The 16383-nt window shown below is 41.4% G+C and overlaps 2 protein-coding genes across 4 annotated transcripts; both read left to right on the forward strand.

The window, feature by feature from the left end:
- The first annotated feature begins 60 nt into the window (after positions 1-60).
- LOC130175829 (evC complex member EVC) lies at positions 61-7366 on the forward strand. Its single transcript, XM_056386416.1, has 21 exons — positions 61-240; positions 322-521; positions 639-752; positions 924-1010; positions 1223-1446; positions 1559-1643; positions 1900-1998; positions 2151-2279; positions 2398-2559; positions 2676-2892; positions 3581-3729; positions 4017-4115; positions 4210-4422; positions 4651-4760; positions 4941-5142; positions 5288-5506; positions 5652-5787; positions 6410-6512; positions 6619-6745; positions 6858-6954; positions 7043-7366. The coding sequence occupies exons 2-21, from the start codon at positions 342-344 to the stop codon at positions 7189-7191; spliced, it is 2901 nt and encodes a 966-aa protein (XP_056242391.1). The 5' UTR covers positions 61-240; positions 322-341; the 3' UTR covers positions 7192-7366.
- Positions 7367-7801: 435 nt separating this feature from the next.
- Positions 7802-14896, forward strand: LOC130176478 (major intrinsically disordered Notch2-binding receptor 1-like). 3 transcript variants are annotated; one of them, XR_008828877.1, is made up of 5 exons: positions 7802-8329; positions 9472-11479; positions 11985-12203; positions 12535-13014; positions 14466-14896. XR_008828877.1 is itself a non-coding variant. In XM_056387599.1 (4 exons), exons 2-4 carry the CDS (start codon positions 9482-9484, stop codon positions 12727-12729), a joined length of 2412 nt encoding a protein of 803 aa, XP_056243574.1. In that variant the 5' UTR covers positions 7802-8329; positions 9472-9481; the 3' UTR covers positions 12730-14896. The 3 variants fall into 3 exon arrangements, 2 of the variants coding, with proteins under 2 accessions (XP_056243574.1, XP_056243584.1); XM_056387599.1 differs by having other exon boundaries at positions 12535-14896; XM_056387609.1 differs by having other exon boundaries at positions 11985-12176; positions 12535-14896.
- The last annotated feature ends 1487 nt before the right edge of the window (positions 14897-16383 follow it).

Raw genomic sequence — 16383 nt, forward strand, 5'->3', positions numbered from 1 at the left:
CCCTAAAACCAGCCAGCTGGGTCTTCGTCTTAAATCTCTGTCCACCCATTGGCTAAAACATACACCAAGTTTGTAGTTCTGGAGAAACTTTTTTTTTTTTCATTTTCATGCTGCAAGAGGTCTCTTTTTGTTGTAATTGGTAGCTTGGTGATGTCAAAAAATGTAAACCCAGCCAGAAAAAAAAACATTTAAAATACATGTGAACTAAAAAAAAAAAAAGGAGCTAAGTTACTTTCCTCGGTGAGATGAGTTTTGGCTGTCGTTACATGAGTTTGATGTCGCCCCTCCTGCAAATGGCTAACATACTTAGTTTTCCTACAGTTGGGTGAGTTAGCAGAGAGATGGCAGGGCAGGAACAGATGCCGGAATGCGATGTCGATGTCCCGGTCATTTTTGCAGAGTCGCTGTATGTATACACGGAGCTGTTAACGGGGGCCACGGTGTGTGGAGGACTGTCGGGACTGTTAGCCGCTGCCCTTTTGTATGTCTTCTGCCTGAAGCCTCTGCTGTTGACGAGACAAGTAAGCAAACGCCATGCAGCAGCTCTTTTCCCTCCCACCCACTTAAGTCTCGATGCCTTATTGTGAATCTATTATATTCCATCTTTGAGTTCACATTCCCTTGTTTCATCCCATTAGGGTTACAATGCAAGGAGGCTGCTTGAGCCTGATGACGGGGAGCTAGACAACAACCAAAGTGACTGTGTCAGCAACAGCAGAAAGGAGGCTGCAAGTGGTACCACTAATGAAAAAGTATTACTCTCTCTAATTTACATTATATTTTAGCTTTACCCAGGTGGATTAGATCTATGATGGTGAAGTCAGGCTAAAGTGCTGGAAATGACAATAGTGACAGTTGTACACATGTTTTGTTTACTAATTAACTTCCCACTAACCATTTGAGTCTGTTTGCTCATTGACCAGGAGAAGAAGCAGCCACCCATGAACAGTGATGTGGCTGCATTTGCATCCAGAGCAAAGGTGGTTTATCCCATCAACCAAAAATACAGAGTAAGTCCATGCATACATAATGACATAATCTGTAAATGCGAGTAGACTTAACATACTAATGTGCCACAATTCAAGGGTGTTTGGCTTTCATTAAGGTTGAATATAGTGTGTGGCAGTCAGTGTATGATGGCGTGTCACAAACATAAACTTAAACTCCCCGATAAGACTGTGTATAAAAAAGTTTCCCTGCAATCTTTCACTACATCTTTCAGCCATTAGCAGACGGAGCGTCCAACCCGTCACTACATGAGCACTCCAAGTTGCCTGCAATGCCTAATGAGGAGTCATCCTCCTCCACAGACGGAGAGTCCCTGAGCCAAGAGCAAGACAACGATGACAGCAGTCAGTTTATCTCCTCCTCGCTGGTCCCCAGGAGCCTGCAGAACCAGAGCTTCACCAGGGTCTCTCACTACCCTCACACACTGACACAAACAGGGTAGGAGTCTGTGGTCTTCAAACGTTAAGCATAACTATATACTTTAACCTTACAGCAAGTATGCACAAACAACAGTTCGCTGACGTTGATAATACTCTTATCATCTCTGCAGTTTTGAAGGTAGGATCAGTCTTTACTGTTTGGCCCTGCAGGATATACAACAGCATTGCTCTCAGCTTCAGGAAGACAAATATCTGGTGAGGATTTGTTTTATTATTTTGTTTTATTACTTATTACATGCTAACACACACACACACACACACACACACACACACACACAAACAATATATATACTGTGTATATATGTGTGTATATATATATATATATATATATATATATATATACATATACATATATTATATATATATATGTATGTATGTATGTATGTATGTAAGTATGAAGTTCAAACTGTTTTTGTGTGTTACTCTTTATTTCTTTTTATTGCTTCTATAGATTTTTCTTCAAATGATGAAACTAATATTCAGCTGCCGGTTTCCAAAAGACAAAAATGATGCTGACTTCTGCAAGGACATTCTTCAAATGCAGGAAAAGGTAAAGCCAAATGGCTTTTTGTGTTCATCATATGTTCTTTGTTGCACAATGAGTTGGTATCTTTCATGACACATTCTTTGTAGAGTTCTTGATTTACTGTGCATTGAAACACTGACTTTCAGGAAAGTATATGTTGTCATTTGTTATCTTAGGAACTAAATGAGCTTAAGAAGCAGTTGCCACCAGGCCAGACTGCCAGGGAGAAGAGCGATGATGCTCCCTGTACACTGGAGGAGATTGAGAGAGCTCAGAAAGATCTCCTTGAACGTGGCCTTCAAACGGTGAAGAGAAAAACTCATAAAGCAAACAGTTACACAACTACTAATAATATACTAAGTCTGTTAGAAAACCTTTGTTTATAGTGAGAGTTCAATTGGGAAAATGAATGTCTTTTTACAGTCCAGAGGTTTCAGCAAACAGGTGGAGGACTTGTGTCAGCATCTGCTGAGGAAGACCAGCATTTTCTCTCCAGATGAAGCCCAGGATGTGAATCTGTCTCTCATCCGAACTCTTTTATTAGTAGAGAATCATCTTGTGAGCACACAAGAAGCAGACCTAAAAGTAAGCAATACAAGCTGTTGGTTGGCACACCATCGTTTTGACATCTCATCCCTTGTGTCATCATTTGAGGAACTGGATGGTTTAAAGGGAAAGTTGAACATGTCTCATTCTCCTAGAGAATACAGCAGAAGCTGCTGCGCTGGGAGGAGCTGACAGGGCTTCTTCAATCCCAACCTGCTTTGTTAAAGCGGGAAGTGTCTCTGAGGCAAGGCCTGATAGCCACAACACTGGAGCAGCTGACAAGTGATGACATCTTGACCTTTAGCCACATGGAAAAGATACTTTCAGAAGTTCAGGCCACTCTGACCGAAGGCCTTCAACAGTGCACTGAGGGTAAGACACCTAAAATGAAAGTGGTTTCAGTTTCATCTAAGAAAACTCACTACAAGCTACAATTAGGTCAAAAAAGACAAAAGACAAAAACAAAAAACAAAGATGGTTGGCATTTTATAGCAAGCATGTTATGGGTTAAGGAAGGTGATTGCAAAAGTGAAAAAAGAGAAAAATAGTATAGTGACACAGTTATCCAAAGACTGACTATGGTGTGGAAGTGTGTTAAATATACTTAACTAGTTTCTGGTGGCAGGTAGCAGTGGACAATGTCTAGCCTACTTTTCAAACTTATATGACGTACCTTCTCAAAATAGACCATTTTCTGGGAATCCTCTTTAGCGCCTTAAATAAGGTCAGGTTCTTTCAGGACAGCACTGACGATCATGCCTATTACTGCATCCCAGACTCTCATACAACATCTTTCAGCACAAGACTTTCACTGCTGTCCTACTGTGTAATCAAAAACACACAAAACAGGTGAAATTAACAGTGTTGCTACTGGCAATGTACTTTGCCTTTCTTCGGTTATTTTACTGTTCTACTTTGTTTTATTTTAAATAGTTTTTTCATTTATTTTCATTCATTTATCACAAGAACAAGCCATATGAATCACAACTTGTACAATGCTTAATCAGTTGGCTGAGCAACTATTTTGGTAATACACAACCGGTCAACTGTAATGTTCCAGAGTGCACACAGAAGACCAAGGAGCTGGTGGACGACAAGTGCAGCAAAATAGAGTCCAAGCGGAAGAAGCTTCAGAGGAGCCAGAGCAAGGAAAAGAGCCACGCCCTGGAACTGATACAGACTCACAGTGACCTACAGCAGCTCACCAAGGTCAGAACAGTTTGCCTCCCTTACGTCAATATGTAGAACAGGAATTACTGTTACATAATAAATAGGCAAAGCAACCGGCTGGAGAACCTTGCAGTTAATTCATTTTGATGTGATACAGTCATGACAACCTTCTGGTTTATAATTGTCTTTTTTGGTTCTTGAGTCACTTCTCTAGTCTTAGGTTCACTATTAGTGGTTGCATATGAAGGGAAAAAAAGAAAAGATTAAAAACATAAAGCCCATTCAAATCCACCGCAATCTAAATCTGAACTGTAACTTTCTTCCAGGTATACCAGGAGCTGCTGATGAAACACAGGCAGCAGATTTCTGATCTGGAGCTGCAGCAGGAGAACAGGGTGGCTGATGCTCTCTGTGACCTTTGGAGGGTAAAAGATCCAACACTGTATATAGTATTGTGGGGATGCTCGCATGTTTATGTGCATATGTCCGCAACTCACGCATAAAATCCTGCTTCTTCAGAAATGTCGTACCTCCTGGTCAAAGAAGCTCGGGGAGCTCGCCAAGGACATCTTTCTGGCCTCGGTCCTTGCCCCGTCAAAACTCTCTGCGGAGCGCTGTGAGAAGCTGTGGTCGGATCTGGAGCAGGAGCTGGCTGCACAGCTGCAGCAGGCCGAGTGCTCTATCAAGCTGCAACTGGAGGACATGAGGGCTCAGCTGGATAAAGATGGACAGGTAGACACCATGGGGTGGATCAGATACATGTTATGTTCATTTTAACTTCTCTTGTGGTGCTTGGCAGCTCAGTACTTTCCCTTTTTTCACTTTCCTCTTTCACTTTCCTCTTTCACTTTCATCTTTAAACGTTGTTTTATGTGTTATGTTGCCATGGGATATTTGTAGTTTGAGTTTAATTATTCTAAATGCTTTTCACTGTTTCTAAGTGAGCCTCTTTTTCTGTAGGTGTGGAGTGAGGAGATGGCTCTAGTGCAGGCCTGTCTCAAACATCTGAGTGAACAACAGATGAAGATCCTCCAAGCCATGCTGGCCCGACAGAGCTACACACTCAACAGGTCAGATGGGAGCATTTATGTCAATTATTTTAGGCTGTGAAAGACCTGAAGTAAATAAAGCTAAATTTGCACTTCGGAGTAGATTTCCAGTACAGCTACAGTTGAATGGGCACGTTCACTTATATCTGAATCCATTTTTATCAGCTGCTGTAAAATAATGCAATATGATCCTGTCCTCAGTCAAGTGGGGAAGCTGATAGAGAAGAAACATGAGCACCTGTTGGTGGCAGTGCAGCGGTGCTTTGTGGTCAGGCACTTCTGTCTGCACATGCTGAAGGAGATGAGGCTGTCCAAGCTGAAGGCGCTGTCTCAGACTGATTTCAGAGCTGTGCTTATTGAAGATCCCAGTAAAAGCCAGTCCTGTGCCAGTTCAACTCTCAAGGTGGGAAAATTCTCCACATGTAAATACAGTCTTTTGACTGAGAATTCATTACCAAATCTTTCAGTTGAGTGATAATTGGATTTTTAGGCATCTTCAGTACATATACACCTACCTACCTGGGCTGTGACTCTCTTACCGATCACAGAATAGCAGTGCCAGCCTGGCAGAGAGGCATCTGGGTCCGGAGAGTCAGCTGGTGGGTCACAGCTTCCAGCAGGAGTTCCTTTCTGAACTGGAAACAGGAGTGGAGCTGCTGCAGAGCCATGCACAGCTGGTGCTTGGCAATGCCCTCAGCCACGCCATCCAACAGGTGATGGAAACCATGGAGTCAGAGACCTCTCTGAAACCGGACGATAGCTTGAAGGTATGGTTTTGGGTTAAAAATATGATGAATGAATAAATCATTATGATGAATCCCTCATAAATCAAATTCCTATTGTATGCGTCTTAGATTACTTTGCCAAGTAAATAACAGTTGTTTTTTTGTTTCTTTTTTTTTAACTCATTAGCACCACCTGATAGAGGCTGCGTCAGAGAGCGTATACGTGACCAAAGATTCTCTCACTGCACACGTCCGAAGTTACTACTCCAACCTACAAGACGTTGCCAAAAAACTACAGCAGGATCAGTCAAACATAAACTGGGGTGAGGTGACGATCACAACACATGCGCACGTCAACATCTGTGTAAACCCTGATTCTAGTGTTAATATTCTCTGTCAAGACAAATGCTGTTTGTATTAAGTGTTATGTTTTCCACAAATGGAAGCTATGATTACTGTGTTTCATTAGTAAGCCATATTATAGTTAAATGATTACTGGGCATTTGTGATTGTTGATTTACCAAATGAATAAACCTGTAGTAGTTGTAACCTCTGTGGTTACTAACTTGCTATTTCATAAAGTTTGCAGTTTGATTTAACTGGACAAAAGACAAATAGGAGACAATAGCTGCATCTTTAATACATACTTCTTTTATAAAGTATGTACTACGTACTAATCATCATAGTATACTGTTTTACAAGTTAGTATACAAAAATACCAAACATCAAAATGTCTATTTCTACCAAATGTAGTCTGCATTCTTACTGATATGTATCATTTTATTTTGTGGTTTTTCTAGTGTGAACACTAGACACTAAAAACCTGCTTTGGATCAGTATTTAGTCTGGACTTGGGAGACAGTGACAATTTTGAGTAGACCAAACACTCCTCTACTTTCAAAGAATATTAAGTGTTAACTTTACTGTTGTAAACTTTTCCTTCAGAGGTGGATGAGAGGAAGGAGAGCAGCGGTCAGCTGAAAAGGGCCTTGCAGAGGGAGCTGGTGAACTGGGGCAAAAAACCCACCTCCGCTGAGTTTCAACAGAGGTACAACAAGCCTTGAAGTGCTAGTAACGTTTTGGGGGGACTACTCAGTTAATTTTACATTGCATGAGGATAATTTTGAGTTTTTCTTAATTTGTGTATGTATTAGGGTTGAAGTTCACAAAAGGAAGGTGTTGGAGCTGTGTGATCTGGAACAGGAGACGATATATGAGGAACTGAGGCGGAAGAAAGTGGCCCAAGATCAAACCATGGAAAGGATCAAAATGCAGCTACAGGTTAGCATGCTTCAAGTCTACTGTATTTCTCTACTTGATGAGTTTATGAATATATCTACAATCCAGCACAGTTAATTCCTTTAAGCACTGTTTGTGATGCTGTGTCCATTAGGAGGCAGAAGAAAGTTTCATAACTGCTTTGGCAGACTTGGCCCGGGTTTCCCTCCACAGTCCAGAACCAGAACCCAGTGGCGAAGAGGACAACGCTGGTAAGCAGCCTCATCCCGGAGCATAAAAATATGTATGCTGAATGCCACCACTCTGTTTCCTGACCTTCTTGATGCTGTATTTCCACAGGTGATCAGAGTACCACAATACTGGACCTGCTAGCCCTGAACCCAGCATTAGATCCAGCCTTGAATCCTTCACTGACTCCAACTATTGTGGCTCCAGTGGTGAAATCAAAACCAAAGAAAAAACTAGAGCAAGGCTCCCATCTCAGCTGAAATCTTAACACACTAATGTCCTGTAAAAATCTTCTCTCATTTTTTATAGTTTCTGGTCCCTTATAGAGTAATACCACTTCCTGTCTGCTGGGACCAATGCTGTTATGAAGGTACCGCTCTTAAAAGAGTGTTTTGTTATAAAGTTATTAAAATGTTGCAATAATGACAAAAGCAATCAGTTTTTCCGATCAGTCCGTATTATTGTAAATGCCATGTACCATTGAATTATTTAACAAATTATCTTTTGAGTGCATTTTGTACTTTTTTCTCCTGGTATACAGAGCTGGAAGTACCACATTATTGTCCTACATCTAAACCCACATTGCTTTTCATACCACGGCTCATTCACTGCATTGATCCCCATTGACTGCTGAGTACATGGGATGATGGATGTGCTCGTCGGTGAGTTGTCCGATGAATTAGAGATGTCCATTCTGATTGTGGCAGAGTGCTACTACTCAGCGATGTAGCAGAGTGCTACTACTTCTCCGGCTCTAATGGGGTTTTAAGTACAACCCTTTATGGATGATAATGCAGAGTAATGGTGAAAAGTCTGGGAGGGCTGAAGTCTGGCGGATACTTCTGTGTCTAAGCATCAATCTAACAGGCAGCTCGCTCCAGACCTTATGTCAGTTTGTAGTTCTAGGAGTGTCAATTAGCAAACATCAATTTTTAATCTGTCCTTTGTTCGCATGCTCACCTTGCACACATAACCAATTACTGCCATGGCACCCTGAGAAAATATGCTACTCGTCCTGCCCCACTCAAACACACTGGAGTGTCTTGCCAATAGTGTTTCCCTCCTCGAATGTATCTATTTGAAATGTGGATGTACTGTTGACTTCGCAAGTGTCGTCGCTGATCTGTGGTGAGGGGAAACCGTTTGGATGTATTTTGAGGTCCCTTAGGGGACTGCAGGGACTTGTGGGAAGATGACCTGATTTCTAATTTTCTCCTCTCCTGCCTGGGCTGTGGGCTAGTCGCTGTTACAAACAGAGAAGCCCGTGAAGGGAGTGTGTCATTATGAGCCGACCCGGGTCTATTTGGAATATGGCCTCGCTTTTGGCTTAAAGCTGGATTTTATTTGTCAGTGTTGATGGACGCAGGCGCGGTTGCAATTCTCTCTCAATAGGTTCAGGTAAGTGGAAATAGTCCTCGGCTCAGCTGCACCTTCAGAAAGATATTTACAACCCAAATTACGTTTGCAACATCGTCGCGTCACTGTAGCTGTCCCAGCTGATTCATTAACACAAAAAGGGACTCACAGTACAGATTGTTGCGCCTATAAAAAAGAAAAAAAAAAGAAATCCCCTCTCCTGATCTTATCTACAGATCGTTTTCAAATGCGACTCGATTACTTGGGCTAAAGTTATTGAAGATATGCCTTTTCATCCACACATCTCACATTTGCTCAGTAAAGTGGTGAGTATGCCCCGAAGCTGTTAATGGAAATGAGTGAATTAAAAATGTCCAGTGAGGTAAAGATGTGCGCAGTGTGACGGCGTCATCAGATCAGATGATCGGTTATTTTAGGGCCAAAAATAAGGTCGCTTTGCAATTTCCCATTCAAAGGGCTTTTTCCCATCCGAACTGAAAACCAATTACTTTGACTGTCACACGTTTTTGATCAGCTATATGATGACTATGAAACAGTATCAAATCTGAACACTGTTGATATTGTAACTATGTGAAACTTGTAATTTAGTGAAGAACTGCTACAGTTAATTTTATAGCCTATATAAAAATATATAAAATGTTATCTGTATTATTGCTATAATCGTTTTATTTCATTTATTGACATGCAATATAATGACAGCAATAATAATGTCTATAATCTATAATCTTTTAGATAAAAATAAAACAAATATACAGCAACACTTAACAGTATCCAAATTATGCTTTGTTACTATTGTTTATTATTCTTATGAACATCTAATTAAATATAACATACATAATACATACTATTAATATATCACCATCATTATAATTATTATTATGATATATTGATTAAATGTTGAAAAATCTGAGAAAAAAATCAGAGAGAGAGAGCTGCAATCTTTCATTTACATCTGGTGTTTAAGATTTACATGCACATAACAGATTAGATACAGGATGTTAATTCTACCTGCATTTATGTTTGTGTCTTTTCATACTGCCTTATGTTTATTTTATATCTTGTTTTAATGGCTTTTAGGTGTTGTGTAAATCACTTTGAATTGCTTTGATTTTGAAAGGTGCTATACAAATAAACTTGCTTTGCCTTGCCTTATTTTCCCTCAGGTGAGCAACCATGGCTAACCTGCAGCAGGAATACCCCGGGGTCCTTCTGGGGATCCTAGAGGAATTGGCCAATATGAGGCAATGGCTGACGTTCCAGGACCTTTGCCGCATGGTCAGCACCCGCTTTGACCTAGAGCATCTCATCGAGCTCAGGAGTTTGCTGTTTGCTGCTGCCAGCCGGGACCCCTGTTTCCCAGCCACTCTCTTCAGAGACCGGGTTTCCACCAGAGGCCAAGGGCTATCACCCATAGGAGTCGCTGCTGACATTGTAACTATCTTCAATCTTATTCAGATGACGGGTGGGGCTCCTGATGACAGTCAGCCAATGAGAGCCCAGACAATCCTCCCTGTTGACCAGTCCCCAGGCCCCAGTCTGCCTGGAATCCACCAGCTGAACATTCCTGGTCAAGAGAGAGCACGCTCCCACTCTGATTCCAGTGGTGGGCCTATCGACCAGCATTTGCTGTTTCCGAGATCTAATTACTCTGCCCGCAAGCGAGCGAGTCTTCCGCCCGATCCCATCTCACTTGTGTCCTCCCCTCCAATCAGGGCGAGGGCTGTGTCCTTCGACTTGCCTCACACAACACTCTTGTACCCTAGTGGTCAAATCTCCAGCGAGGTCATGAAGAATATCTACTTGCCTTTGGAAACGGACAGTGAGTCTAGTGGAGATTCTGCACCCGTGGAGGTGTTTGAACCTGAACAGGGATCATCTGTTGACCAGAAGAGAAACATCTTTAGGAAGGACTTCCATAACCAGCCTCCTCTAATACCCCAGGTGACTGTCAGCAGTGAGTCTCCCAGTCCCAACACGGGGCAGAAAGGCTTTGACAATCGCAGCTTTGAAAATATTCAGAATCCTTACCCGTCACCAACAACAGTCCACCAATCGCCAGAGCAGCGGGCTAAACATGAAAGCCTTGACGACCTGCAGGACTCAACTTATTTCGGACCTGGGTCAGCCCCAGAGTGGTCCCCCCGACACCTCCAGCCTCCCAAGGCCCCGAGGCCCATCTGGGGCAACAAGAGTCACAGTCTAGAGGACCGGATAGGCATGGGCAGCATTGGGATGGGGATGGAATCACAAGGGGGGCAACTTCCAAGACGATCAACCCCTGCTATCAGCAAATTGGGGTCCTCGGGAGGTGAGAGTGGGGATAGTGGATTGCCAAGTGGAGGTGATGCAGTTAAGGCACAGGGAACCCAGACAGACATACCGGACCCCCGGCGCCTCCGTAGCCTGGTCCACGCAGATCGCCTCTCTTTCATGACCTCATTGGATGACCCTGAGTTTGGTGAGGATGACATCAGTGCCATCTTTCGTTTCTTAGATGACATAAGCATGTGTGGCTCCACAGGAGTCCTGCACCCCAGTGATGGAACAGGGACCATCAACCAGGACACCCCCGAGGCCAGACGTGGTCGCCTAGGTCAACTCCAAAGGCTTTTCCACTCCTTGGAAAGCAGTGACGATGGGCTGAAGGCCAGTGTCTGTAAGCTGCTGCTCCGTATGAGCCAGATAGAAAGACAACTGGAGTCACTGAATGATGTAAAGGCCGAGATTTCCCAGGTTCTCTCTGCTCTGCAGCGACTGGATGAAAAGATCCAGCAGCCTGTCGGTGGTGGACAAAGTGGCGGGCGATGGCTGGAGCCTCTCAGTGGTGTCTCCTCCTTTATTAGCCACCCTATAACTCCTTCTGACTCATCAGATCCTCAACCTCTGTCTGCATCTGGACATCTGTTTCCAGGGACCAGCACTAGTAGTCTGGACTGGAGCCGATGGAACTCTCCCCCCGACCGAACAGAGAGCAGCAAAGCTCAGGCTGATTCTAAGGGGGTGAAAGAAGGGAAGAAGGATCCATCATCCCGACGTGCCTCCAAAACGCAGCCTGAGGAGAAAAGTGTGTCTGATTCCAAACAGCAGAATGTTTCTAACTTTGCAAGAGACTGGACAGTGTCATTCTCAAAAAGTAAAGATGGCAAAGGCTCACATGGAAAAACTGGACAGGTAGAGTAAATCTACTGTGTACGTTTTATTCTATATTTTCCTTAATACATAAGTGTTACATGAGAGATGGGGCTCTCATTATATGTGCATCAGTTCATAAAACAGATTGAACAGCAATTCAGTATGTGCACCGGGTGTGTGTCCATGCTGTGGGACCACAAAACATATCAGGCCTGTAGCTTGGCACTTTGTTCTGCTGGGTAGATACATGAGATTATGTGGTCAGTTGACAAGCTAGTTGACCCCATGTGTGGGATATTGGTTTAAACCTTCATAGTACATACTGTTTAGACATAAGTGCAAAGAAACATAGCTTATCCATTCAAATTCATATGCATGTTTGATGGTGGTATTTAGTTAAATTAATATTGTCAACTTTGCCTCTCACATCTTTTTGAAGGTAAAAATAGATGTTGTTGCATATACAGTATTATACATATATATATATATATATATATATATATATAAAAAAATTATAAAGAAATCTATGTTTGGCTCCTTCCAGACAGATCAGTCAGGCAGCACAGCTAACCTACTCTCCCAAAAATCCTCCAACCTGGTGGACCAAGTGTTTAACTCATCCCTGTTCCGCCACAAAGACAGCAGTCTGACAGGTGGGCTAACCTCTGGGAAGATCATTGACGCCAGATCGGCTGAGGGGAGGGGTAGACCCATCTGGACTGTAGATGACAGAGAGGTACGAATCTCCCCTTTGGACTTACAGGTAAAAATAGTTGAATCTTAAAGAGCTACAATAGTTAAAAACATTTAATTATGTTCTGTTTCCGTTCTTATCTCTTATATTAAGTCTGTGGTTTTAATCTATAAATGACTAAATCGACTATGCTGTCTGCATTTCTTTTCTCTCTTGTAAGATAGGCTTTTTATTTCTGGGGATAACTGGCCTAACATACATGCATCCTGCAGACTCAAGGAAAGCAGAGCTAGTAGTGACACAGATTAGTGATGTATAGTAGAAAAGAGTTCACAATGTTTTAATAGGTTAGATATCTGCTGTATCTGCCTTAAAACTCTGTAAACAACATGTTCCTCAGGCTCAGGAGTCTCTTAACCCCAACAACATGGAATTCTGGATGGATGACATCTACACTCCAGGCTACGATGCTCTGCTCAGGCGTAAAGAGGCTGACCAGCGCCGGGCCAAGATCTGCAAGCTGATTGCACTCATTGCCACTGCAGTGGTTATCATTCTCATCATTGTCATTCCTATTTGCACCATAGGCTCGTGAAGACCCTCACAGACAGCCCACATTGTTGCCTATTTCCATTTAATTTCATTTATTTATTTTCAGCAGCTGCGTGCTATACCCAGGAACTTTCACACTATTCTCACTGAGATAAGAAAATGAGAGAGTGTGACATAAGGATCCTAAAGAACGATCAGTGACCAGTTACCATACAGCAATTCCTCACACTTCTCTGCATGCATAGCACCATTATTCATGACTTCAGAAAAACAAGAGGAACTGTAGCTTACTTTGAAATCACCATCCCTCATGCAGTTACAACAAATTGTAAGTAATCCCCCCATTGCCAAACAATCTTTTTTTCACAATTTACAGTTATTTTTTTCATGATTTCTGTTCTTAATAATTTCAGGTTGCTGTAAAAGGAAGTTATTAAAGATGAAGAATTTAGATAAGTGTAAAATGAGAGCACATGTTGAAACCACTAATACTGAGCCAATACAAAAGTGTCAATTCCTTTCTTTTTATTTTCCTATTTTGTCTGCTCTTCTCTGAGAAACAACACTGTTACAAATGTGTTGTGAATCAGCTTCAGCCTTGAGCACTGCCTGACTCTTTTTTGCTGTTCCCTTGAGAACACTACAGGGCTTATTTCACTTCTATGTAAAATAATAGGTTATTATCAGTACATACAAGTTGTACATCTACATTACAATAGTAATGGATTCTGTGGACAGGAGCGGTTTTATTCTCTTTTAGTTTGAATGTTCTTGTACTTCCTTTAAGCAACAAGATATATTGCTCAAGCTTAAATCAATAAAAATAATATTTTTATAGAGTTCCCTCCCATTTTTCAAACTGGAAATTATGAGCTGTCTAAACCGCTCATGGAAGTGTTTGGGGTTTTTGGGCAGAGTGTTTACCAAGTGTCAGGTTTCGAGAACTGGAAGATAAAAGTGTTGTTGTTGTTGTTGTTGAAGATGTTTGGGTCCTGGAACAGTGAAGGAAAGAGGAAGCCTTTTCCAGGAAACACTCTTTAAGTGGGAGATTCTACTTGTAATTCAATTGATGGGATGTTCGGAGTGCACCTATGCACATTATCTTTTCAGTGTACTCACTTGGCCAGAGCTTTTCCATATACCTGCAGACTCACTTAGCGCTAACACATCCATCTGGCGTCCTCTCACAGATGATGAGAGTAGTTTTGCCAGTGGTGTCAAATTCCATTTTGTAAAAACATCCTGTTAAAACCTGTTAACATTTTATTGAGACCGACGTTTGGTGCCAGTCTGTAAAATCAATAGGGGGTTGACACAAAATATGTTCACCTGTAAAACACAGTGGAATCCAACACAGTGCTACCACAAAAAAATACTACCTTTGTAAAGCTTGAAAAGTTCAGTTTTTGTCGAAACAAAGAGAGGTGTTCATTGAACTCTTAAGTAAAGCTGTAATGAAACGTACGAGGTTGCATATCAGCAACCACAGCATCAAAACGAGTAGTTAATTAAATGAAGCACCTCACAAAAATGTAACTTTTTGAGCTTCACAAATGTTTATTGCTGGGATAATATATTGGATTGCATTCAGTTTTTTAGGTGTTCACGTTCTTGTGTCCACTCCCTCGACATTGCCAGATATGGATGATTTTGTTTCTGTTCAACAGATAAGCACTTTCCAGCACTGATGATGATCTAAGCGCACAGAAACTATGCATATCAGAAAATGCTTGTTTTGTTTTTGTCAGACCTTTAAACTTTACTTTGCTTCGTGTACAGGATATGCAGAGGATGTACAGAGGGCGTGATCTGCTTCAATGCATCCTGCTAAGTAGATGTATATCTGCCAAGTGTTCCCCATGAGGCTGTTCCTGGATCCATTACCTTTCCAGTGGTGCCACTGACTAACCCTGTAGTCAGCACAATCCGCAGGTGCTTCCTCTGAATTGTCTGTGCATGAAAGCCTCCTGATACTTTTTTCATTCCTGAAATTTTGGCATTCTTGTTGTTACAATATCCACGCACCTTTTAGACAAACAACTGACAATCTGTGAACTCATTATTCAGGTAAGCACTGCACATAGATGGAAGAAGATGTGCAGGTAATACAGAACAAGTTAGTTGTGTGCAACACTTAAGGATTGTGAGATACGATTTATGATTGTCAGGGTGTAAGTTGATTTATGTTGCCTGTCTGAATAAACTTGACAAAGTGGAAATGTGCCTTTTACAGTATTTTGTCTGATCAGATAAATAATAAATTAAGACCTATAATTGGTACTTCCTTATAAACATGCACTTAAAACGGTGAATGGAAAAAGGTCTCTGGAAAGGAACTGCTCTGTTTTGCAAATTTAATTGTTCCCATTTTTCTCCCGGTGAAGTGCTTGGTTTATTATGATTGCAGATAGCAGCAATAGTCCACTCTGCTTAAAAAAGGGCAAACAGTCATTGGTGTAAAAAGAGAATTCTGGCAGTTAAATGATATGTGACTGGAGGAAATGTACACACAACGATGAATAATTGAAAAAGACAGAGAGCGCATATTGACTGACAGATCCTATTATCTCAAATCAACACTAATGGATATGCTGTATTCAAAGGACACATGCACGCACGCGCGCACACGACACACACACACCCACACTCTCACACTCTCACACTTACACACACACATACACACACACACACAATGTTATGGGAGCAAGTATTATGCTAAATCATACAGGCATGAATCGGTGAGTCTATTGTTGAGTTGTTAAAAAAAAATCCAATGTGCTATGGACACATGAATATCTATAGTTTGCAATTGATTTAGTGTGTGTGTGTGTTACCCTCATTGAATGTTGCACAGTAGAGCTGCTGCTACACCCAGATATGCCATCTGTGGCTGATTAATGATGCTGTTGCGTGCATCCCATGTGCCAGGCCCACAACAACAGGACACAGTCACTGACTGTTTCAAAGGATTTTATCATTTCACACAGACTGGACTGTTGTGCTGTGCTGCATACTTCGATACACAGTAAGCAGAGCAGGAGGTACAGATACTGGCCTGACTCCCCTCAAGCAAAACTGCCTTTTTATTTATTGTGTGAAAAAAAAAATTCTATATTACTAACAGGGTTACTGTGCACAATTAATAAGTTGGGAGCAGATATTTGAAAGAAAGTGTCATTAAGCACAACTCTCAGGTCAAAAACCTCCAGCCATACATGAATTAAGCTATAGACACTGAATTTGAACCAGTGAGTGGTCATCAACTGCAGAGTTGTGCTGTCTTTCCATACAAGAGATGAAGAAATACACTGGGTTATTACAAAGTATCAATGTATTAGTGAGGTCATCCATAATGTAATGTATGGAAGACCTCCACAGTCTTTAATAGTTATATAACGGTTCATTCATTGACAATGAATTAGACAATAGAGAGATTAACACAGATTTTTTTTGAATGAATGAATGTTAATCAAATCAGTGTTTCATTAAAAAAATGCAGTTCTTCAACTCGTAATAAATTGGACAATATAGAATAGAATATGATACTCAGTAAGTCAACTTAAAAAAATGTATGCATGTAAGATTACATAAAATCTATACATTATTTTTTTTAATTGACCTACTTATTGACTGAGTAATATATCAATTTATAAAATATTGCATTCATTTCTGTTCATAATGTACAGTGAAATTTCAG

Source organism: Seriola aureovittata, chromosome 2, assembly GCF_021018895.1.
Source record: "Seriola aureovittata isolate HTS-2021-v1 ecotype China chromosome 2, ASM2101889v1, whole genome shotgun sequence".
Lineage (NCBI taxonomy): Eukaryota > Metazoa > Chordata > Actinopteri > Carangiformes > Carangidae > Seriola > Seriola aureovittata.